This window comes from Molothrus aeneus, chromosome 1, assembly GCF_037042795.1.
Source record: "Molothrus aeneus isolate 106 chromosome 1, BPBGC_Maene_1.0, whole genome shotgun sequence".
NCBI lineage: Eukaryota > Metazoa > Chordata > Aves > Passeriformes > Icteridae > Molothrus > Molothrus aeneus.
The window spans coordinates 21,135,782-21,162,139 of record NC_089646.1 but is presented as its reverse complement, the minus strand read 5'-3'; the positions used below and the strand labels follow the sequence as shown (position 1 = coordinate 21,162,139).

Genomic DNA, 26,358 nt, shown 5'->3' with positions numbered 1-26,358 from the left:
TAGTTTTCTAAGAAATCATACTGATACTTTTTATTTATAATTTTAATATAAAATGGTCATATGCTGAAAATCTAAAATTGACACATAATTATCTCCATGCATTTGGTTTCCGTCACTAAACCTTAAAAAATATGGCACATTAATGAAATAAATTTCTAAGATCAAAGTAGAAATCATGAATGAGCCACAGAAAGATTATCTGATTTTGATTTTTCTCCCTATGAATGACCAGAGTCTGATTCTGCTTACACCATTAACTATACAGGTTTTAATTATTTAATGAGAACAAAATCAAAATTGGCCCATTAGCCAATAAGGCACTGCATAGAGTATTAGCCAATAAGACACCTGCAAAGAGTAAGACAACAAACCTAATATGGCTAACTTAGAACAAAGAACAACAGCTGAGGTAACTGATGAAATACAGAACCTTCTTGTCAATTTTGATTACACCAGGAAAGTTGCCAGGGCAGTTTAATACACCCAGAGTTAGACATTTTAAATTTTTTAAAAGAATTATAGATACATAATAACAGCTTCCCCCATGCCCCTCCCCAGAAACCGAATGTGAGTCAAATTGTAAAAACTGCACTTTAGTCCTTAAAATTTCGCTGTCTTCACAATGCCTAGAGTGGTCCCTGAGAGAAGTGCATGAGGGTCCCTAAACTACACTGCTCAGCAAAGAGAAATATAAAACTGACAATACAAAACAAAATTACCAAGCATTATCAAGAAGCTGAGATGCAGGTACACAATGAACAGTGGGAGGGATGGTCCAAGGAGACAGGCAGCTGCTTCCCTACACCATATCTGTACTACAGAGTACTACTGCAAGAAGGGTGTTGCAGCCTACTTAAATCTATGAATAAATCTGTCTTGAGAACACGAATCACAGCATAAATATCAGCACCCTTCTGAGACACGCAATTCTTGCAACCACTCTTCCATCTGTGATTCTTTTCATTTAAAATTCTGTAAATGAAGAGCAATAGCCTACAAAAGCCATTGTTGGGTCATTTAGTTCCTACAGAAATTTGCATCTCAGTTACTTAATTGGAATCCCACAACTGTCACTTGTGAATACCCTTCTCCGGTAATTTTGTTCAGACAGCAACCATATAAAAGATTGTCAGAAATGCTTCTGAATTATTAAAATACAGTTTTTAAATAAAGGCAAAATGCAAAAATTAACCTTCCAATCCAGGTTGTACTACCCACTGCTCCTAAGGAAACAGCATCAAGATAGTTGCTAGACACTGAAAAATAACTTTCCATCTAAAGAATAACATGGAGATCTTTACTTAAAACAAATATTACAATTTAGTGAATGATTAAAGACAATATTTTCTAAACGAATGGTCAGCATTTGTACATGGAATCTTGCATTAAAATGAAGAAGCCCAGCACACACATTTACACTGTTGAAGAAAACACTAGTACCTGTACTTGAATTACTAAGATTGTAGACTTTCACAAATTAGTCCAGATCAAACCACGTTCAAAGTCTGGTTATCTCTCACAACATGACAACCTGCATCCAAAAGCATTAACAAATATCTATTTCAATCTATAAAGCCATACTGAACATACTTAAAATTAGAACTTCTCAAAAGACTTGTAACACTTGTTCTTTCACATTCCTCATGTTACATAACAGTTCTTTGAAATAAACAAAAAATGCAGGACAGTATCAAACAGTCTTTGTGCTTTTCTAACTTGTCTACATGACAGTTACCTTCTTCTTGGCAAAATTCCTTAATATAAATGTACTGGCTTGCATATTTGTCCTGAATACCAAGTTACTGCATGTATTATGAAAGATGTGCGTGGCTGGTAACACTTTGCCCAACACACTACAGGGAAACAACACAGCTACAATATATAATGTAATACTTACTATTTATACGTTTCTGAACGAATGTATTCAAAAACATGAGATACTCCCAGCTGAAACTGATCAGCAATAGGGGTAACCCAGGGATTGTTCTCTGCTTTGAAGACTTGTTTCTGACCAGTCAAATCCAAATTACCTGAAAGAGATTAAACAAAACATCAGATGAAAACTATTTGAAACATGAAAAATTTGAAAGAAATACCTTGCTGTGAATGTAAAAACTTTTTATTTGTTTTAGAGAGTGCAACTATAATAATAGCAAATATTTCAGTCTCAGCAAGGAGAAACAGAAGGACATAGTAGTTCCCACCATGATAGATGCAGTTCCACTCTGTTTCAGTGCTGCTATGCACTGCAAAGCAGGGTTGAACTCTGCCCACTTATTTATTAAATTATTTTAAAGTGTGACTTGATAATGCATCTGTTCACTAGCTCCACTATGATCTGCAGGAATGAAAGGAGAATGATTCTCTGGTAGAAGTCTGCTCTGCTGAAGCTTAGCATTGCACAGCATTCCTCAATCCCTTCTCCAGGGGCTTTTTGCATTCCCAGTGCCCAGAACATTGTCTACACCAAGATCCCACTCTGATCTGTGGTTAGAGTGACACACTCACAACAGCAGACAGACAATGCCATTCTTGTAACATGGCAGTTTTACTGATTCCTGACAGAGATGTAAGAGATCTGTCATGGGCTTGCTCGGGGCTTTTTTGTTCATTTTGTAAAAGTTTACCGAGCCCAAAAACTGCACGTGCTCCACTCAAACCCCTCATGACTATGGATACAAAGGGCTGAATTCCAGGATAGCCCAGCCACTGAAATATTTTCTTGTATTCTTCAAATTAAGAAATCTGTAGTGTATTTTCAATTTTTTTTTGGTGAATTTTACAATGAAGAGAGGCCTACCACTCCCCCATAAATCAACAATAACTAAATCACAATAAGCTAAAATAAACTTTAAGTATGGGGAACAAAACAAAAAATATTTACAGAATTTTGAAGACTGACTGAGCCAAGCTGTTGGTGAAATCTGAAACCTGACACCTTTCCAAAATGAAAGGGTCTGTGCAAATGCAGGCAAGGGGAGCTGCTTCAAGCCCCGTGCTGCTCACTGCTCACTTTGGCTACACATTCTGTGTGACAGCTAATCCTTGGTGTATTCCTCTTTGTAAAAGGGGTTAACACAATTAAAGACAGGCCATTAAACGGTGTGAAAAGATGCCAAGCATCTCATACCAGCCTATGAGGGAGTCAGGAGTCACTGTTACCTTAACAAGCTCATCTGCCAGCTGTCTGTGGCAGGCTGGTGCAGCAGGAGCATCCCCCACAGCCGTCAGTCAGGCGGCAGCGCCCGCCGCACGCTTCAGTGCGCCTCTCTGCTTTATTAGGGGGCTCAGCAGCCCTGTTCTAACAGGGATCAGGAAAAAGGATTAAGTACTGTGACAAAGAGGACCTAATAAGCTAGAAGGTGGTATGTCTAAATCTGTGCTGGCTGAAGGCGCGGGCCGGCGCTCTCAGCATCCAGATCTCATGCGGAGGCTGCTGGGGAAGCCAGCCAGAGTGGCAATTAGCCCTAACCTTCTGACCGGGGCTGCTGGGAACATTATGCATCACTCAGGGGCTTGCTTTGCAATTGCAAATTGGATTTCCCATTTTATTACCTGAAAAAATCCTGTATGCTGCTCTCCAAAACTACCAACACTGCAAGCACTCTCTAGGTGAGGCATCAAGGTAAAATGATCAATCTGTGTATACTATAAAAAAACCAGTTAGATTTGGGGAGGCAAGATTGGCCCCATCACAGGTCAAGTTCAATGCTGCTTAAAGGAATAAGTCACATGTGTCCAAAATCTCAGTATCTGGGGTCTCAGCTGAATCCTCTTGTCCCAAGCTGTGTCAGAAATTTACCATCCAGGGAAGGCTGCTGCATGTTTCCATTCCTACAGTATAGCGTGCCCACTTCCATTTCAAATACCACATGGCCCATTTCAACATAATTAATTGTAATAATTACTACTCTACTACAGCTAAAGGAATCTTACAGCAAAACCAAGACTGCTCAAGCAGAATAACCTGTAGGCCCTCATGCCAATGTAATAGTTTTATTTATCTCTGTGTCTTCTCTTTTTTCCTAAAACACACTGGAGGCAGGTACAAATATTTCTTTTCACCTTCAGAGGGAAGCTGAGGCCCTAATTAATCTAATTACAGAGGAAACTGGGGTGCACAAAAATTGAGCATCCGCACCAAAATCCAGCCCTCCCTGCCCAGGACGTCCTTCTGGGAGCCTTGCCAGCAGCAGCTGGCCTGGCAGCCCATCCCACCAGCCACCTAGAGCTGGAGTGAGAGCCTAGGGACTTGAAGTGAAGAATTTAATCAAGCGTGGTAGTGAGAAAGGGAACAACTTGTCTGTCCTCATAGCAAGCACCATGTTCTCTGCAGGTGAGTGAAGGAGGGCTGCCCTACAGAAGACAGGAGGGACAGGGCAACCAGGGCTTTAAAAATCTTGCTGTTGGATACCAAAATTTCCATCTGGAAATGAAGGATAGAAAGAGGCAGAAAAATAAGCAGGATAAGAAGTTACAGGGAGAGTGCCCCACCTCATCAGAACTAAATAGGAAATGAAGTCTAACCCTCCTGATGCAAGGCAAGCCATTTGAGCACAAAGAAGCCACATAACTAAAAATGAGACAGAACGGAAACGTATCTCTCCTGCATCACCATACAGTGCTTGGGGCCATAGCGTGGGGTCCCTTCTGTGCTTACAGCTAAAAAATCCATGAATCAAGGGCATATGTACCTAATTCCACACTGGCTGCAGGACAGCCAGGAGTCCCAAGCACAAGGCCAAAGTCTCAGTAACATCTCAGGAACAGTGTGTGCTGGGGCTGCCAAACACTCAGGAGCACTGCAGGGACCCTCCTGCTGCAGTGCACAAGATAAATCCAGCAGTGTGGAAGAGACCATCACACTTGCCTGAAGCAATGGCTCTGGCACCAGGCTCCCCACAGGAGTGGCTCAGCAACTGGTCACCTCACACATGTGTCCCTATCCCCCAACCCCAAAAGCCTCCTTGCCTAGGTGATTTTTTTATGGCAACACCGTATTAGAAAATGCTGTTATTCCACCCCTGCAGCACTAGAGCCAGGGAAAAAGCCATGGCAGATGCACCTTCATGCCTATTGTCTGACAGCAGCATCAGCAGAACACTGTCCCAAGGGCTTTCAGAAATTTATATACTGTTCTGCTACATAGATCACATCAAATCCCTCAGATACTTTTGGTAAGCAAAATACAGAATTACCTCTAGTAACATTCCAGTACTGAAGATTCAATCACAAAATATATTAGGATAGGAGACTACATTGGTCATTGATGTTTTGTTCTACATGCACAACTACCTATTAAAAATACTTATCATTTCTGTAATTTGGCATAATCATTTCACTAAAATTGTATTTCTTCATTATGAACTTAAAGTTCTTGTTATTTTGTCATACTGAAAGAGATCAGCTCCACTGAAAGGCATCACAGTCATATGCCTCTGGTAAGCAAGGAGGCCACCTTCAAGGCTAGTCAGCACAGCCCCTCTCCTAGGGCACAGAAATGTTATATTTAAATTATTTCTGATTGCTTCTAAAATTATTCTAATAAATCATCAAAACTATACATCCCAGAACCCAGGTTTAACATGCTTAAACAACCTTCTAAGTCCAACAGGTACTTTTTTTACTCTTTCTTGAGTAAATATAGATTTCCAAGTAGGAAGACTGCAAAGTGGACACTGAAAAGAGAACAGAATCTGGAAAAGGGAAGAGCAGAGATCTAACAGCTGACTGCTGTGGATGACCTGCACAGAATGACCAAAAGCCTTTTAAGAGAAGCCATCTGTGTCATCTTAGAAATGCCTGATCTTGGCATTTTTATTTCTGTCTCAGTACTCATTGTATCTAAAGATGATCTTGAACTTTTAAGTTTGATTGGATCCTTGTGATTTAACTTCTTTGTTTACCCCACCTCAAAACCAAATTGCTCCTAATGCCCAACCACTCAGCTGTGCAGACCTAAAAACTATCTATTGCCCAAATCTCTTGTTAGCTACCACCAGGGAGCTATAGTAAATAATCTATACCAAACTCTTGAGAATTCAAGTGCAAAATCAAAGTGTGCATTTTTTTATTTTTAACGTGTTCTAACTTAGGCCATCCATTAACAAAAAGTGCCATTTTTCACCTCCTGAACTCAGAGCATCTACAGTAATGGGTGGGCAGAAGGGCCACCTCATATGACAGTGGGCACACTTCATCCTGAGAGATATTTAAAGGATAAGAAGGCACCTACACTTTCCTGTCTTAATGGATCTATCCTGCACTTGAGCTAAACGTTATCATTAATGTTTCTTATTTTCCTGCAGTTCTGTTGAAATAAAAAGTGGTTTGTTAGAACATCCATGTTTTGCTCAAATGCCTCCAACGGTCAGAAAAGAGCTTAGAATAGAAAATCAAATGCTGCCTCCCACAGTGGTGTTTACAGAGAGTGTCAGAGCCAGTAATAATGCTCCCCATCACTTTGGCCAAGGGTGCCTTCAGACCTCCCAAGCTACTTCTGTCCATTAGACCTAGCCTGCAAGCACCCCTGACATACACAGCTACAGGCACCCCATCCTCTTGTGATGGATGATATACAGAGTGTGTAATATTTACCCAGTGGATGTATATTGGAGGTACAGTAAGGTGTGACTAGTGTAGATAGGCATTACTTCAATACATACAAAAGGAAACACACACCTGGCTTGTCCTTTTCGCTTGAATGCCCCCTGGTAACACTTTAAATACTTCCAAAAATTAAAAGGTGAAATTAAGTAATTAAACAACTCTGACATTTGAGAACTGAACATTGGCATTCAGCATAAGAAACATGATCCTAGCAGTAAAATGCCAGATCAACGCTTCTTTGGAATGGTTTAGATTCATCCCCAGTGGAGCTTCATTAAAATCAATGGATATAATTTTTAGCTTGTATACTGTTGAGTTTCATATCTGTGCCCTGTTGATACTCTAACTCCCCTCCCAGCCTAGACTCTTCTTCTTCACTGACCTCAAGGAGAGTCTTCAAGCTGTGACACATCCCTTTTAGCAATTCCTCTTAAGACTGCAATTCAAACATTCTTTCCCTTTACAATGCAAAGGTCTTACTCTCTGTCGTACATGTAACAGAAGGAACAAAATTAGTTTTAGTAATTTATTTAGATATAAATACCTTTGAATCCTGTTTTATTAAATGCTAAGTAAGGGATCAATCCACTGCACTAAATTTTAACTTAGGCTGTATGTAAAAATATGTCCGTCCTGGCTTGTTTTAGATTTGCTTTACACTACAGGGCTTATAATTTTTATTACTTTTGTGGCATTTGCTTTGTCTCAAAAGAGAGAGAGATTGTTTAAAGTGTGGGGGTAGAAGAAATATAATGACTATTATGTCATGAAAAAGATACTAAAGCAATTAATTGTGAATGATGTTTTTATACCTATGTAAAAAAAAGAAAATATATACTCATTTCTATGCCACAAAGTATTATCAAAAGACAATGATTTTTACCTCAATCTTAAGCACACGTAAGGCTGCACACCAGCAACTCATACCATTCCTATAAACAGATAAGATAATTTCTGCTTTGAAGACATAGCACTTTTGAAGGATTAATAACAGAAGACAGAAGATTTGAACAATATTTATAAAGGAGCAGTGAGACAACAAAGAGCAAAGTCTTCTTGTACCTAAGTGCAGTGTGACTCAATCTCTTTGGAACTGGCAGAAATATTCACGTCAATATTCAGTATGATAAAGAAATCTACATCTCCACAGCATATGTCAAAAATACTAATTTGCTTACTGATGAGCTCCTGAGAGAGAACAACTAAGTTTAGTAAATCTAAAACTAGACTGAAATGCCTCCAAAAGATCAATCCCAGCAACACTTCTGCCCTCTCACCCCTACAACCTAATACTGAAGAAGGTCTAACACTTCAAGTCACCAGCTCTTCTGAGAACCCTGAAATAGCATTTGTGGCGGTTCTACATAATATGGGAAAAAGGTTCAAGTCTCAGATAACAAGAAATCAGTTTCAGCACATGCAAATAAACAAGATAACCCAGAGCATGCATCCCACAGAAGCAGGCTGGAAGTCTTCCCCTGGCTCCTCTCCGAACCACACAGATGGGAATGCCTGCAATCTCCCCTGTGAGTGTTAGATAGGAAGCCCCAAGGTAAGAGAAGGCTGAGGGAGCAATCTGAAAGTCAAACACTGAGGCCAAAGTCCATCCTCAGTTTTACAATAACTTTCAGGGAGTTAAAACAGGTTAAAACAACATCACATGTTATTCTTACAACTTCTTAGATGTACATGAAGATTTCCAATGACGAGTTTGGAGATGAGACCCCAACTTCAGCACTGACCTGAATACACGGAACATTAAATCTGTGTCAGTTCAGTAACTGAAGAGCTTCCAAACACATTTCAAACAGAAAAACATCTGGTCTGAAAAACATCTGGAGATGGAGATTCTGCCAGTTGTGTCTTGTTCTAATGGTTCATCACTGTCAAAATACATTCTTTACTCCCGAGCTGAACTAAGCTGACTTATTTCTGAAACACTGCTGCTCCCTCTGCCCATCTACAAGGGAGAAAGACCACCAGTGCTGTCTTCTCATGGAGTGAGTGAGGATCAGCAGCCAAGTGTTCTCTCACTCTTTACTTTGATAGGTTAAATAGTCTGATCATACTGTGATACCATAGTAGCTACTCCATTTGCTTCAACTCTTAGTAGGAGGAACATAGCTGAAATAAATCAAGTAAAAACAGGCCAACTAAGTCTTGAATTCTTTACCCCTGATGTAAATGTGAAGTGTTACAGGGTAAACTGGTATTGCCTCAGCTACAGCTATTATAATTGTATGGGAAGAGAATTTTGCCCTCCAGCATGTTTCATAGGGGAGAGTTTAAAACAAAGTGAATGTAGTCCTGAGACGTTTATACAAAATTCCAGCATCAAAGAAAAGGTCAGCCAGAATCTTTATACCAAAGTGTAATGGAAAGTCTGACACTTCAGAATGTGCCAGGACTGAAGATGAACCCTGGGAAAGAGAAGAGGATGGATGAAATGCTGAACTACCACCTTAAACCACACTTCAGGTATTAAATACAGACAGATTATAGCTCTAACCTGGCTGGGCAAACTCACATTTCCACATTCACATTTCCACATAGGAGGAGAGGTTAACTCTCTGGGAACAAGGAGAAAGCCTTGGAAACTCCTACCATCACAACACACAACACAGCAGACCTTACCAGGAGAACTAGCAGAAAGAGTAAATAATAATAACATTCACATATGAGAGCCATAAAACAGGAACTTATTCAATGCAGCACACGAGGTACTCCTCACCTAACACCACTCTGCTAATGGCTTGTACTGCCACATGACAAATCAGGCTGTTTCAACAACTCCACCACACACAGCTCTCAGGTACCAGAGCACCAGCCCAGCTGGTGCCAATGTCTTGGTAGCTAAGAGGAAGGGCAGAAGGATGAGCACTTTAACAAAAATCCAAGAAATTACTTCAAAATGTACTTTCAAAATGTATTTTTAAAAATACATTCTAAAATCATTTATTTCTTACTTACAACTTGATTAAATTAATTTCTCCCACATTCCTCAGGCAAGAGCAAGACCATTTACTGGAAGACCTACAAGTACAGCTAAGTTTCACTGATTTCTTTCTTTGAAAGGTGACATGTTGTGCTGGAAACACCATTTCCTTCACTGCTATGTGTAACAAATGTCCAGTGCTGACTGGGATCCCAAGGGGCAGACCTACAGTCACCACTAAGTGTTCCCAGTGAAGAAACCCAAGAAACACAGTACACAGCAGATGGCTTTTGGAACAAAGGAAATTAACGTGATGTCAAAGTAGTTTAACATCAAAGACACTTTAATGGCACAGGAAGTATTACAGGCTTAGAGGATCAGCATCCCAATTTATTTTGAAATATACTGCACATTTTTTCCAGCATCAGAAACTCCCCTGAGATTCTCAATTACATGGGAATTCAACAGAGCATTCTCTCTTTGAAGGGTCCCTATCAGACCAAAATCTAGTTAATTTAAAAAAATGACTTCAAAAAAGACTCCCTGTATTGCTTTTGCCCTGCACCTTTGAAACTCCCATTCAAACACAGGTTGCCAAGTACTCAGAAGAGCGAAACCACCTTCAAGTACTATGAGACACATAAAATGAACCAAATATAACAACAAATGTAACATTTGCTCAGATTGGCTCTAATTACAGTACTCTTGCCTACTACAGCTCTGACACAACAGATGAAGTGTCTGCTGACAGAAACATCATTATTATGTTGATGGTACTTATAATCAGAGTACAGTCAACACGAGGAGAACCTCCCCACACACTGTAGTTATCTGAGAAGTGACTGTGGAACTTACATATTTTAAAAACTAATGCAGGATCAAATCTCAATCTTGGAAAGTTTGGCAAGAATTACGGCAGCATCCATCAAATACTTTGCATTCAGCCTGGTTTCTAACTACATAACAAGGGGTGGGGTATAGGGTGTAGTGGTTTTGGGCTTTTTTTTTTCTTTTTTTTTTTTGACTTAAACCTTAAAAATGAGTAACACAATTAGAATATGCACAGATTTTCAGAGAAGCTTTTCTATATAAATAATCTCTCCATAACCTATCTTGTTACTTATATGTTTTTTATTGTTTCTTGACTGATAACTGCTACATCAGCAGTCCCAGAAAACAAATTATTTTGTTTATCCACCTTTACCTTAGTTTCAAAATCAGAAACCTATCTTTTCTTGAAATGGTAAGGTATCAATTAGTTGTTCCAGTGCTCAGATCTGTTGTCCAGAGGGCCCCAGTGTTCTGGCTTTCAACAAGCACCAATAAATGACCTGTACTGCAGGTGTGAGCAGTGCTGTGTTGTGACACAGGCAGGGTGCAGTAACAGTTTATACTAAATAAGAAAAGTTTGGCATTTACATCAACTAGTGGAAGTTTCCAACATTTGGAAAAGAAATATCTTTTGTAAAGTAAGTGATTCTTATGTTTGCACATGCCTGTTATAATTACCTGAGTAAATGGCTATTTCAATTAATATTTACTTGAACAAACAACTGCAGCTACTACTTTGCATAATATAATATTAATTCACAAATTCTAGAGTAATTTCAAAAGCCTAAATTTTAAAAGGTCTTCCTGTGATGGAAATATTGAGGCTTTTAGCACAATTCCTTGATCTTTGCATTTAAAGCCAATCCTTTATCCACAGAAGATAATTTAGCTGTTGAAAACCAAAAATTTAAAAAGAATTACTTGGTTATTCTGATACACAAATTAAATTTACAAAATGTTTCATTCTCCCTAAAAAGGAATATGACTACTTAGACCTTTAAGATTTTTTTTTAACAAGGCTTGAATTTTCTACTTTTCCAGTATGACTAACATTATAATTTTAATAGTGCCTCTCGTTACCTGAGGAAATTATTTGCTAAACTAGAACAGTATTGAACAGCAACTTGTGAGCCACTGATGCCAAATTCAATTTTGCAAAAGGAGGATGGTAATTGGGAATGTATTCTTAGAAATCGCTGTTCTTCCATAAGCATAAACAGGACCAAACCACATGTGTGCATGCATGTGTTAGCAGCAGGGTAGTGCACCCAGGCAACATTAGAATCTGGGCGTTAAAAATCATAAAATTTGTTTTCACATCAGAAATGCAAACATACAGATAAGCTAGTTACATTCTCTGGGTGGTTATTTAGCTACATCTTGGTGAGTACTCTGCATCATATACTCCTCTTACACTCCTGATTCTCCTAAGAAAATCTTTTATGTGGCACATATGGGTCCACCCAGATGAACAAACAGTGAACTTAAAACACCATCACGGATGTGACTAATTGCATCTACCATTTTATATGGTTCTTGTTTCTAGTTTACTTTCTTTCCAAACCGTTCTTATTGTTAAATGGTCAGAACACACAAAGCGACAGATTTAGTGCCTCCTTGGCAATTTATATAACTGACTGCAACTCTGTTGTTGCAGTGAATCATGATTTATTTGTCTTGCAATGCAGCACATAACCTTTTAAATGCTGGGGAAAAAAATGCCAGCGCCTCTTTAAAGTTTATATATGACTGCCCACCACCATTTCTCATGAATGGGGTTTTGAGAGACAAATGATAAAAACATGCTGCAAATTCCACCCACCTACTCCGGGCCATTTCCTGTGTTCATCACTCACATGTACTGTATTTACAGAAAAGCACCTCACCCAGGGACCAATGCAGTCTTTCAGTCCTTTCATCCTTTCATGTCCTCCTGGGCAGGAATATTTTTCTTAAATTAGCAGTAGGAATTCTCTGCTAAACACAATGGAGAATAATAGTGATCTCCCCCAGCCCTGTACTGGTGTCACCTCAATCACATCAGGTGACATTACAGGCTGACTGTAGGAGGTTATTTATGGTTATCTCCACTCCAAAGTTGTGACCTCAAGGCCTGTCTGTGGCCTTTTTCATACCCTATTCTTCATTCCTTCTTCTGCACTTATTTACATCACCTTTAAAAAACAGTTTAATGTAACACATACATCCTTCTCATCATTCAATTGTGCCCATCTCCATGGTAAATGAAAATCCAATGACTCACTGCTGTCCACCAGAGCCTGAACTAAGCCAGTCAAAAGCCTTCAGCACCTTTAATTATGAAAGTGATAATGAGAGAGAAAAGATTGTTTACTTTGAATGGAACAGGAGCAGCTCCAATTAATGCAAATAGGACCAGCTCACTGAAAAGCTATTTATCCAAAACGCACACCAAGAAGTATTTGGATAGTTCTGAGTACATTATAATTCAATTTTAAAAATTTAGGAGGGAGAACTCGGACAGCAGACAAAGTTCATTCTCCCTCAGATGGTGACTATGGCATTAGCAGTCCATGCAGTAGGTTGTAACCCTCTCATGCCACCTTTCACTGGCAGACTTTAAAATCGTCTCCAAAGGGGTGTTTCTCCAAACCAGCCTGGCTTACAGAAGGGAAACCAGGACTGCAGAGATTCACTCTTGCCTATGGCCTGTTCTGTGACCTCAAACAAGCCTTCTAAACCCTAGTCTGGTGTTCCAGTCCCTAACGTGTGCCCAGATGTTTAATAAACAAGCAGAACATTGTTTTCCACAGTAAATATGCCTGCAAGTTGCACAAATTACAAATGTAGACTTCAGTGTAATGTTCTCTGGAAATTTATGCCAAAATCTATTTTAAAAATTTGAGATGGTTCTACCATTATCCATGGCATAGATCACAACAGAAATTATGGCAACTGATCACAAATGAGGATTTGAGTAGGAGTGCAAAATGAAACACTGATCAATTAACACACGAAAAGAATAGTAGAATTTACAAAATCTTTTGAGTAATACAGAACAGGACTTAGCTGTGTCAGTGAACCTCACCTTTATCAACTGGGGCAGAATTACAAGTCCTTTTTTAACCAGATTCTGATATTGTTCTAAAATGCAAAGAAATGCTCAGAGGAAAAAATTTCCCTTAGCCATCCTGAATTTTGCAGGTAATACAGAAATAAATATTGAGAATTTTATTTCAAACATTTCCATATTGGATGGATTTTGATAGTAAACCCATTTAATGGGGATTTGTTGCTATGCTTGTAAGGCAGTAGCATGTTTAGAATATTTAATTAGCCAAAGAAGGTGGTTAGACTCAGTGCACTATTCATCTTCCACGTTCTGAAAAAACCCAAAAGCTGTAATTTAGCAAGCTACAGAAAAGTACATTTACAGACACTACATGCTTCTGAATGTTGCTGTTGCAAGAATTGATAAATAAATACGACTTTGACCAAAACCTAAGGAAAGTATACCTGGGTCAAGGGATAAACATCTGAAATTGAAAAAAAGAGAGCAACTTTCATCTACTAGTCCATTAGTGGTATAGGAAAAAGTCAAAAAACCCCATACTGGGCAAACAAATAAGAGTCAAACAAATACCTTCCCCAATTCACAGAAGAAAAGCTCTATAAAACAAAAAGCATTCATTGCATACTGTAACATTAAAGTACATTAAAGCAAAGGGTCAATGGGTCAAAGCAAGTTCTTATGAAAATGAATAATTTTACTTTATCATGCTAATTTCTGTCCCTATCTTTCTGAGTTTTGGGAAGTATTACATGGAAAGTACCAGTAGAAACAAAGAAGTTTCCCCAACAGCTTTCAAAAAAGACGTAATTGACACAATTACATTATTACCAATGAAAATATTTTTTTAAATTTTAAGATTAGAAACCAGTTTCTGGCTTGGGGCAAACAGGAACCATGCTCCTCACATAAAATGGAGTACTGCAATGCAAATTCAGCAAAATCAATATTTAAGTTTCAAAGAAGAACTCCTACTTCACAGTATTCAAATGTATAGTATCACAAATTCAAATTACATCAACCAGCTCCATTGCTTTAAGTTAAAGACCTGTCAGCTCCCTAAGAAAAGCTATCAAATTGAAAAACAAAAAAATCCTCCCATTTAGCTATATTTCACTCTAGTTGATCAAACTTCCCCTTTGTATAGGCACAATCACTAAGAAACCACTTATGCTATTGTCACTTTTGCTTAATATAATTTTGGCTAATCTAAACAGTGTTATCAAAACCCAGTGAAAGACAAGAATGGGTTTGCTGACCCAGTATTTATGATACATTATATAAAGTAAGGTGGTATATACAAATTGGCAATCAGGTGTACTAATACACAAGAAAAATGCAACATGTAATAAAATAATAAAATAAAACATATGTCATCATCTGGCCCCTCCTGCATATCCAGGAGTGCACTGGAGGAGTGTAAAAGTGAGTTTTTCTCAGGGGAAAGTAAATATTAGCATATTTGATGACTTAAGCATAATCATTTCAGAGGAAATACAGTTCATCATCATCATTATTATTAGTCAAATAAATAAATGATCATCCATAACCTTACCCAGTTCTGGGGGCAGCACAGTAAGACGATTTCCCTGGATATGCAGCTCCTTAAGCTGGGTGAGCTCACCAATTTCTTTAGGTAGTGATACCAGGTCATTGTCTCTAAGACTCAGCTAAGAGCAAATATAAATTCAGTCAGAACGATTTTCGGTTACCATAAAGCAGCCCCAAAGAGAGCTCTACTCCCTCTGCCCCCAACTTTCTCCTGAATGCTCAATTCTTCCAATTTATTTACAAGTGTCTTCTGGTAAACAAGAAACAGTTCCAGGTGGAACTATTCCTGCAAACCTACCCTACTACTCCTCAAATTGACTGGATTCCATTCCTACAAGTGTTGCAAAAGTGAATTGATTTTCCAAGAATTTAGATAAATTACTTACTATCTGCAACTTTGTGATCTTCCCAATATCTGGCGGCAGCATTTCAAAATCGTTGTCACTTAGATAGAGTGCACGAAGGGTGGCTGCAAATTAAATAGCAATATATAAACAGGGTGGCATATAACCCAACCATTTGAGGTCTAATCAATAAAAAGGAGTCAGGTTTGATTAATAACCCTGACTTGGTGAAAAGCCTTTGACATACCCAGGGCTCACAATAATAACAAGCAGGTCAAACTTAGATTTACTGGCTTATTATATTGTTGGTGAGTTCAGGAAAACATCTATATTCAAAAGGACTAGCACAATTAACAATTTCTGCAACAGTAGGCTCTGGCAGATTCTGGCAAACAGCCTGAATGCTCAGATATGAGAATACAGTCATTACTCTTTATTACCCCTGATTCTTATTTATGCCATCAATTTGCATCCTAAACAGACATTAAAAAATCTCTGAGTTTTTTTCAACAAATATACAGCTATGTTAAGCTCTATAGAAACCACACTGGGAAAGAGATCTGAAATGAAATACAGAAGACTCCAATGGTATAATTCGTAATTTCCATGCCAAGTCTCAATGAAATTAATAAAAAAAAAAAAACTACTATGCAGCTTGCTATTACTGAACAAGCATACATGACAGTTGGAAAAAGGAATTAAAATGGAGACTCACAAAGAACTGTCAGGTGCAGCAGGAGAGAAGGTGGTCAGATCAGCAAAACCTCTCCTTCCCACCAGAGGAGATCCCATTTGTCTTACGTAGTTCACTCCTCCTCTTCTCGTTTCACTAAATGTGACCATTTTTAATAATGCTGACTTAAAGACTTCCCTGTGCCAGGTTACAATCACAACATCCCTCAGAGAGCAGCACTCCTCCTCTCCCCTTGCCTGTCACTTTGATGCTGAATGCACTGATCCTGAAGCCACTTAAGCACAGTACATGGAAAAGCAGAATCACTGAAATCCAGAAAGTGCCAGAATTCAAGTTGCTTAGGCAACCATAATGCAGCCTTTTTGCACATATGCATTACAATACCTTTCTGTCAACCCTCTGGGTATGTATTTTCAACATATGCAAAGGTCAGCTTAGCTCTAGCATTCCTCTGCCAAGCTTTGTAACCCTAGCATATGTTTTAATGTATTGGACACCTCAACACCCACATGCTATTAAAACTACTTTGGTAATGATCTATCAAGAATACATTTTTTTTTCAGAACCAACAAACAATAGTTGTGTGGCAGAATGGTTTATTTTCCCCTGAGGCTTGCAACCCTCCATGATGTTTTAACTGAGTATGGGACCCAAGGAAGTATTACTGAGAAGAAAACTAATACACCATTACTAAGCAAGTCTGCTCATGTCCAAAGGTGTCAGACAACAATATATATCAGTGATAAATATTGCCATGCTATGCAGAAATATTCAAGAAATATTAAAATAAAAACATAAATATTGGGGGAAAAAAACTGTATTTTTATTTTGGTCTGCATCAAATAAATTTCAACTGCAAAGAGCAAAGCACCATATCCTGAAGATCTGTAGAGTTTTTAGAAAAGTTTCTTACTCAGATAGAAGAAGTTTCCTGGTAGGGAATTTTCATTTAAGTTGTTGTAAGTCAAATCAAGAACTTCTAGTGCTGGTAGAGAGCCAAATCCCCTTGGCAAGGTGTTTAACCTGTTCATGCTGTAAGTAAAAGGAAAAAAAAGAATATGACATCAGTATTCACTTCACCTAACAGGAATAATACAGGTCACAAGGTTTTTGTTTGGTTTTTTCCCTTTTTTTTTCCTTAAAAAATTTAATATATGCCAAGATTTCCTCTTGTTTTGAAAAGACTTTGATGCTCCAAGATACTGAGCAAGCCTTTTGCAATGCACACCTTTTTATAACCTCTCATTCCCATAAATATACTCAAAACTTATAAACTTATGCACTCTCAAGGAATCCTGTCTGTTATGTCAATCAGCAGCCACACCTGAAACATGAAGCACAAGGGAGAGAGGTGTCACAAGGCCATGCTCAGCTTTAACAGCATTCCATGGAGAAAGCTGGTCCTTGGTAGATGACTTCCAGCTAAACTACAAATTACCCTTTTGCACATCATGTTGACCATTTTTCATTCTGCCACGTAGTTCCATGATGCCAAACACAAAGGGGAATACCTCAAGTGCACAGTATTTATGTTCATTGATAACTGCTGCTCAAACATCTTCCTAAGAACAGCAAATCTGTGTCACTCCAGAACTTTTGATGCACAAGGAGCATGAAGTAAATAAAATGTCAGTCCTGTGACTGATAAAGCTTAATTTAAATATAGCTCAATCAGCCAGTCTTCAGAGGGTTTAGACAGCAGTTCCCACTGGTAACAGACAAAACAACATGAGGACATGTAACAGAAGGAGGAGATTTCTCTGATAACCTGAATCAGACAAGGTAGAGAAAGGTAACTTTTCTCTGACTCCAAGAGCTTGAACAGGGTGATCCAGGGAATCTCTTGAGCTGCTGCAACAATGAAGGCAGGCAAATGGCAGGAGATATCTTCACAGAAACTGTGTATGAACTGTTCATGTATGGCTATTTATCTCATGAACAGAAAAAAAAACTACCGACCAGCTTCTTATTCATACTGTTCCTATTGCATGTAGAGTAAATATATACCTGGTCTGTATGGATCTTGCTTCAGTTGTCATCCAGGTTTGAAAGCAGAACAGAGAAGAGAGGCATCTTCAGAAAGAGCCTGAACAGGTAGCTATTGTCAAGAACAGGATTTTTTTCTTATGTGAAGACTGGAAACAAACAAGACCTTTCAGATGTTGTCCCTAAACATATTCTGAATTTGATTCTCTTTTGATGCAAAAGTGATAAGCAACAGTCACTGAAGTCAAGAGGAGATGTTATGCGAATGTATGAATATCTGACACTTGAAACTATAAAAACTCTAGTCAAAGTACTGACAAAGCTGCACAACCAAAAATAAGAAAGATCATATAAGCATGTGAGCAAGGTCAGGAGAAGCACATATACCATTTCTTTCACAAACTCAGGGAATAACCTCACCTTTCCTTACCCCTTTTGCATAAGCCAGTCCCAACAAAACAAGAACCTGTAGAGATCAGCTCTCTGTAGCTAAATCTAGACAAAATCCTTCTTCCTCCTCATCCCCAGTAAGGAGTTCCATTATGGGCATACAACTCATATTGCTGCTGTAGTATTAGCAATTAAAACACAGAAAGGCATTCTCCACTATTGCTACTGCAGAATTGTCACTGTTTTAAAAACTGGTCTTTATATAAAACAGGACTAAAGAAAGCAGCTTGTTTTCCACTGGTGAAAAGGGATTTTTACCAAGCTGCCATAATGGCCTTGCCTTTTGCAAGTAAGGGAGAGAGAGGGAAAGAATGCTCTCCCTACTGACAAGAGGCAGAATGGTATCTATTCTTTGGCAAGGACAGAGAACCAGCTCAAAGTTGCTGCCCAGCACTATTCATCCCTGCAGAAGTTCAAACACTGAGCTTGTGCCTCACCTACCTTCCAAATGTTACATTTTAAGCTTTCTGTGCAGCAGTACACCTTTTCTCTTTCCACATCACTTGACCCTTCCATGCCAAAGCCCTCCCAAAAATAATCTCTGTTCTTATTCAAGCCCCTCTCTCCTAAGGGGCTTTCTGAAGCCCTCTAACACACACTCTGCAGATGACAAGTGGGTTTCTAGGCTGTCTCCTGAGAAAGTTACCAGAGCAAAAACGTTTCCTTGTCACTGACTCCGTGGATCTCTAAAGCAGAACCCATTTTGCAAAGCTAAGACTGGGTGGTGAATCCTGTGCCTGTAGACCATGTGTAAAGAGGGGATTAAAATGGAAGAGTGTTTAATCTCTAAGATTTTAGGCCACATGATACATAAAGGTGGCAAATGTGGTTCCAGACCTGAATGTCTGTTGTTCCAAACACCAAGTGGTCTTTTGCATGACATTTTTTCATTAATGCAGACTAGCATTTGATCTATATTAACAATGGTTGCTACTTTAATCCATAGGAAGTGCCCAACTTCTTCCTTCATATACTGCAACACTTCTATATGCCATTCCAAAAACATGTCTCTAACCCTCAAAATACAAGGAATCGGGATTCTTAATTAATATTTGCTCTGAAAAGTAATTCAGAGGTTGAAACAGATATTAAGGAAAGCTAGAGATCTACTGTGACCAAAAAAGAGACACGGAAGACAGATCATCATTAAAACCTCTATTGGCATTCCAGCACTTCAAGATGCAATTCAATTATCAGCACTTCATGAAAGTATCTAAAGCAGAATACACAGAGCTTAGCCAAAATCATCTGGTATTTGCAAGAGTAAAAAATAGTCAGTTTAAGGGGTTCAGAAGTTGAATTTATAAAATACAGACATTCTTTCTACGAGAAGCCTGTAATTCTAAAGCTTAGGCCTACCACTGCTTTCCTCCATTGTTACACTTTAATATGCCTATTTAATTTTAAGAAGGTCTTATGCTTCACATTTGTTTTCTTAATAATTCAAGAAAGCCCTCTGCAACTGTAGTTATTATAAAGTATCACCAGTTCTACCACAATATAGAATCTGAACACTTAATATAAACACCCCTGGCACAAATTCAGTCAATACCAGCTCTTTGAACTAAATGCACACCACACCTAATACATGCTGCTTCTTTTACAGGTTTAATACAAACAGAAATGTCTATAAACACAAATTCAAACATTTGGAATTGAAGTCCTAAATTAACATGGATGGTTTTTTTAATTAGAACATGAAACAGAGCTTGATTCTTATGCAGTAACCACAGAATTAAGAGGCAGTTGCTACAGAAGTAAAACTCAGTAATTGTTCAGTTTGACTTCAGTCAAATTGATAAATATTTGTTGCTGCTGTCCTTAAATGGTTATCAGTATACCAGAGTAAGTGCTCGATCATTTACATTTCTGTTTATCCAGGACATTATCTGAACACTCTGGAGCTGTAATTCCCAGGTCAGCCTCAAAACCACTTCCACTAACAAACTTTACTATCAAAAAATAAGAAGTTACAGGTTCAGTTGTGATGATATTTGGTAGCACCTCTATTACAGCAAAGTATTGCATTAAGATACGCACCCAAGGTTCAGGTGTTTGAGCTTCTGAAGGCTGCTTATCTGTGTAGGCAGCTCCTCAATCTGGTTGTTGAAAAAGTTGAGCACTTCTATGTTTCTCAGGTCCGCGATGTTTGCTGGCACAGCTGTGGAAAGTTTTCACAGTGAGAGACTGCAATTAGGGCAAGCTACCCAGACTACAAATGCTTTACCAGCACCTGGTGTTTGCACTGTTTGTACAGTGGCTGCAGCACAGAAAGCATCCCATTATTCCAATAAAAGCACAGTTTATATCCAAAAAGCCTCCTGTTCTCAATGCTGAGAGCACTCATTTTGTACTCTGCAAAAATTACTACCAGAACTGTGAGATATTTGGACTAACAAAGACCACTGCAGAGAGAGAGACAAGGACAAGCACTCTTACAGACTAAGAGAAGCAGGCTGTCCTCTCAATTCATGTAGCACACAGAGGTCTCAAAAGAGCAGAGCCTGAGAGACTTGGATCATGACATTATTTGAGTGGAGAAAACAATTGATACAAGTAGTTACACCAAGACAGCAGTTGTACTGAAGGACCTTAACAACAAACATAAAATAATCCCTCATTTTCAGCTATGGCCCTATCTGCTTACTGCTTAAACAATTCAGTATCCAAATTCTTGGTCATTCAAGAGACAACATAGTTTACAAAAAAATAAATTCAGCCCTAAAAGAACTGTTTAGCCAAGCCCATTTTCAGTTACCTCCCATGAGTGATAAACTAACTGATCAATACACATACATAGCTACAGTGGATTACCAACAGATCAATAGCTGCTTGTTACTACCTAGAAACATGAACTATAAGGCAGAAACACAACATGAACGACTGTGCTAATGAGGTTAAAAAGCTATTCAGATTTGCATCTCTTCTCTCCTTAAACTGAGTGAGATTTAAGCAGCCAGCTGAGGTATAAAGGAGGTTGGCAAGTCACCTGCACTGAACCTTGCACCTGTGCTCAATATTCACCTTGGTTCAGTCTCAACTTTGCATCAGGAATCCACAAAGTGCTCATCTAAATAATTAGAAGGTTTTATGAGGCCATGATTTTTTTTTATTTGTTGGTATGAGGCAATCTCAGTCTTAAAATGGAGTCAATAATGTTTACAAAGCGGAACATTGCAGTATGTCACATTTACTAGATTATAAGTCTAATTACAATGTGAACAATAATGGGATCCCTAACAAAGACTCTAATTACACTACATAAATATTACTGTTGAGGGCCATATTCATTGCAGGAGGTTTTTAGCAGACTTTTATATAAAAGTCATTAAGGCAAATCTGAGCATTTAGAAGACCTCCCTTAGAGGTATTTTCCAACTGGTCCTTACTTATCTGTCATTCAATGATCGTGAGAATTATGTGTGTTCACAAACTAAAGGGTATTTCACTACTACTGTTATTTTAAATTATTCCCTAACAGAAGTTAACTGAGGGCTTTAATTGGCATCATTCAGCTGTTACCAGCCTCAATATTTCACCAGAAAAGTAATTACTGGTATTAAAATATTTTCCTTTCAGAAATTAGACTTCATAATTTGACTTTGATGAGATGCAACAGACAGGCAAATCATGTTTCTGATCTTCTCAGATACTGCATTTATGAAGACTAGGAATCAAAAGTACTAGAAAATATGGGTTTTAGTTTAGTCAAAGCTTTAATAATAGAAAGACCAATACAGATATAACACTGTCTTCTGATATATCTGTTTAATCCCCACATACTGTATTTCATGTTGTGAATGACACTTAGGATACTTTATGTCATTGTTTTCTTCAAGATATACTAAAAGCTGCATTGGTAAGCAGCCTGAGATGAGAAAAAGGCAAAATATTTAGCAAAGGATTTAAATGAAATGCTTTTGTGTCTTACCCTGTTAAATCAAAATGAAAAGCCCCAGTCCACAACTGTACTTTTTGGTTTGGATGGAATGCCTGGAGGTATTTTGTGAGAAGGAAGAAGAGAAGAGTAGGTCAACACCAGGCTTGTGGTAGGGAAGAGAGGACTTTTTCCTCTAATAGTTTATTTTCTGGTTCAACAATTCAAATACATTTTTAATATAAATAAATGCTCTCTTGTGTTCAACGAAAATTAGAAGACTGAATTTAACTCCTGTACTGATCTTGTAGCTAAACAGCACAGGATCAGTAGCTTCAGGTCCAAAGACCACTGGTGGTGAAGCAAGGCTGACGAGGCTTATCGTGCTCTCTGTTTTGAACTTCACATGACCTGACTACCATTCCACTACTATGTTGCAAAACTCTTCCCAGATACATTTGGCAGCCCTTTGACTGCCAAGTCCCGAGACATTCATGTTCTGGCAACGCTGAATTCCACTCGAGTCTCCTTGTCACGATGAGCTGTGAGAGTGAACTGTCAGCATCCTGGTTCTGTTCACCCACGTGTTTACAGTACGATCTGCGGTGTCTTAACAACTCTCCTGAGACCATCTGCTGCCCAGTGTCATTAACAACTCCCCCTCAGCAAACACTAGGAAAATTTGGCAGCCCAGTGCCTTTGCGTTCTCCTGTGAAGCTTCAGTCACATCATGAAGCCCCATTCATATGAAGTTTCACTTAACAAGACCAGGAACAGCTTCCCCTTGTTCAACCCTGGAAACTGCATACAGTGATTCACTATGACAGCTGTAGACTTCACCTTGATTTCAAGGGTTGGTTGACAGTGAAAGACAGGGTCTATAGGCTGCCCACAAGGATTTAGAGGACTTTGTTCATGTTTCTGGAAATAAGGACTGGCAACTTGTTATGCTTCAAAGCATTTATGCTCTTTTTGCCCTGAAGTCAGTGGGGATTCTTTAGGCACTAAAACATCAAGCTCTCGTCAAGTCTACTAGAGGCAAATTATTACATTTTATTCCTATATAACCAGCAGCTGTTTAAAAGTTAACAAAATTATTTCCAAATTACAGATAAAGAAAGATTAAATGCTACTATTCAATGACTATGTAACTCCACACTTAGAGTATCCTGGATCTGAGCCTTAACCTTCTTTCAGCATTGAGAACCAGAAGCCAACACCAGACATGATCTTTACTAGAGGTCTGATGTTGCCCTCAGCTGGAGAGCAGGCACTGGGTTAGAAGAGGACCTTTCATCCAGGACAGTTGGATCCTGCAGAGAAACTCACTAAAAACATCCAGATCAGTGACAGCAGCCTGGAATCACCTGTCTCAGATGCACCCCTTTCCCATAAAGCAGGAATGCAAGAGGTTCTCACACCACTACCTAGAACTGACATGCAAATCCAGCTCCTTTTCTGTACCCAACCTCTGACAAGGATGAAGAGCACAGGAAGCAGAAAAGAAGAAAAAGTTCATTACTCTCCCTCTAATTCCATTCAGTAACTCTTTTGCCATTCACACAGGTCTCAACACAATTCCTTCTGTGGTGGCAGAGCCCTTCAAACAGCTGAAAATGCACAGCCTTCAAAAAATCATTATTTCTGAAAATGGTCACTGAGATTATTTCTCTTGGTGAAGCCCTGAGAAACAACAGCAATCCTCACAACTTCAAAAGAAAACAAACTCAGGTGTTTGCAAAATTAAGTCTCCACTCCCTTTTACCTAAAAGATGAAATCTAGTCTGCTTTTTTTTCTGTTTGTTTAGTAAAGACACTAAATTAAACATTTCTGAAGACACTCTTGGTAAAAAAGATCTGTATCAAAATTTTCTTTACACTTTGAAACTAAAATGAAAAACATTTTAAATAAGGAACTTCAGATGAAAAAAAAAACCAAACTAGAAGGGTCAATAAACTACCCAACTGACTAAGTGAAATTATTTAGTAAAAATATAAGTCTCCATGAGAAGAACACACAGTACAGAAACTGCATTAAACATTTCAGTTCCTTTAACCCCTAACACTGAATATCCAAAATAAACATTGTCCCACAGCTGCTTGGAAAGTGCTATCTGTAATACCTGATTATGCATAAAATTGTGCATGAATAGGCTTGCAATCTCCTCAATAAATATGACCCCAAAGGCTACAGAAAGCCTCCAACTGAAGTCAATGTTTTTTGAATCAGACATCATGAGAAATAAGAATGTTAATTTTTTTAAGTAAGATTAATTTCTTTGGCAATCACATCCTTAGAATGTGATTAGCTGCAGAATCCCTAGCTTTTTCAGAATGTTTCTTTACTTAATGAAGTAATTTTGCAGTACCTAGGAACATGATGTTCAGTAGTACTCCAAACCTTTACAGGTTCTAAGGGAATATTTATCCAAAAGAGCTATTAAAATAGCAGTAGCTGACAGAAGAGAGATTTATGCAACTATGCCAGTTTCTCATTAAACCATTGGAAAGCTGGTCAAGAGTCATACAGGATAAAGAGAACTCAATGCAGACCCTTCAGAGTCCATTCAGTCCATTGTGGATCCCAAGCAGAAATCTCTTGCCAAGAGCAAGAACCCACTTTTTAAGACTGAAGTAAAACCTGTGGGCTCTGCAATATAATAAACCCAGTTCTGTGGACTTGCTGATCCAGTTAGCATCAACAGGAAGCTTTCATGAGTAAGGATCCCTTAGTGTAAAGGTCATAAAGACATGAAATGTTACTCACATTTCATGGGAGAGGAAGAATTTAGAATACTAAATATATAATACATTCTGTGCATCCAATATAACTGCACTCACAGAGCTAGAGTCATGTTTAGATTAATTTGACAAGGGTTCTGTTATACAGAAAGAGAAGCAATCAGCTTCACCAAAATGAAAGAGGAATTAGCAGAGGGAGAACACAACAGTTTTCATTTTAAATATTCATAGGCATGCTGATATCATATTTGGCAGCTAACTGGAGAGAATCCTGATCCCAACTGAAGCATACAGTACTTAATTTACACACTATGTAGTTCAAGTTTCCCCTTTTGCCCTCCCTTCACTCTTCCAAAGATGGATATTAATCTTCCTCACACTGAAAACATTAAAAACAAACTTGTCTCCTTAATCTTCAGCTCTTTCCAGAAACCAGCAGGGATTTTTTATTTCAATTATCCACAGAAGAACTTCAGATATTAAACTGTTCTTATGAACATGTTTAAATTACACTATAGCTCAATTTGTCAATAAACAGTATTCATTTAGAAGCTAGAGTCTAAGGAGAAGAGCAGTGAGCACAAGAAAGACTGAGAAGACACTGGGAATCAAGTGACATCTAGTGAAGAGAAAGAACAAATCTGTTCTTCTCTGAGAAGAGAGCTTAGAATGTCAGAGTTTGGAGAGAAATCCTAGAAGCCAGGGGCTGAGGTTAGGAAGGGATTACTGTGTTGAAAACACATCACCTAACTGCAAAGAACTGAAACCACACCAAAATAGCTCACAAAAATCTGATGCTTTTTAGCATTTTTAACAGTATTAGAGAATGGAGTAAATAAGGATATGTATAAAAATGTGGATATAAACAAGTACTTAACTTCTGCAAATAATTTTCAAGAGAACAAAGTATTAGCCAAGCTTTTCAAATTACTGTGGTCAACCACAGCATCTTCATCTTCAATAATTGCTTTGTGAGAAGTGCACAGTTCAGCCAAGACACTTGCTGTCTTATATTTAAGTCAGGAGGAAAAAAACCCATGAGGTACACCATGTACAAAGTTGAAGAATGTAGGCTACGTACCCTTATTACAAGTCAGATCATCTGTGTGTGTTGATATAGCAAATGGCTAAGAGAAATAACTTCTGCAGGACAAAAGAACTTTAGTTGATAGTATTGAGATTTTATATTAGGTTCCACCAAATGCAAACAGTAGCACTAAATGCCAGTGAGTCTCCTTCAGGTGTTTGAACTGTTTAAGCATGATCTCTTCAGAGTTTCCCACTACTGCA

General features: G+C 38.4%; 1 protein-coding gene across 2 annotated transcripts in view; it reads right to left on the bottom strand.

The window, feature by feature from the left end:
- RSU1 (Ras suppressor protein 1) overlaps positions 1 to 26,358 on the bottom strand; it is a 102,168-nt gene that overhangs the window by 59,819 nt on the left and 15,991 nt on the right. For both annotated transcript variants that reach the window (XM_066562457.1, XM_066562538.1), the window contains exons 4-8: positions 20,490 to 20,610; positions 16,927 to 17,045; positions 15,362 to 15,444; positions 14,980 to 15,094; positions 1,898 to 2,030 (exon numbers count right to left, since the gene is read on the bottom strand). In XM_066562457.1, the coding sequence (XP_066418554.1) occupies positions 1,898 to 2,030; positions 14,980 to 15,094; positions 15,362 to 15,444; positions 16,927 to 17,045; positions 20,490 to 20,610 (571 nt within the window). The remainder of the gene's footprint in view (positions 1 to 1,897; positions 2,031 to 14,979; positions 15,095 to 15,361; positions 15,445 to 16,926; positions 17,046 to 20,489; positions 20,611 to 26,358) is intronic.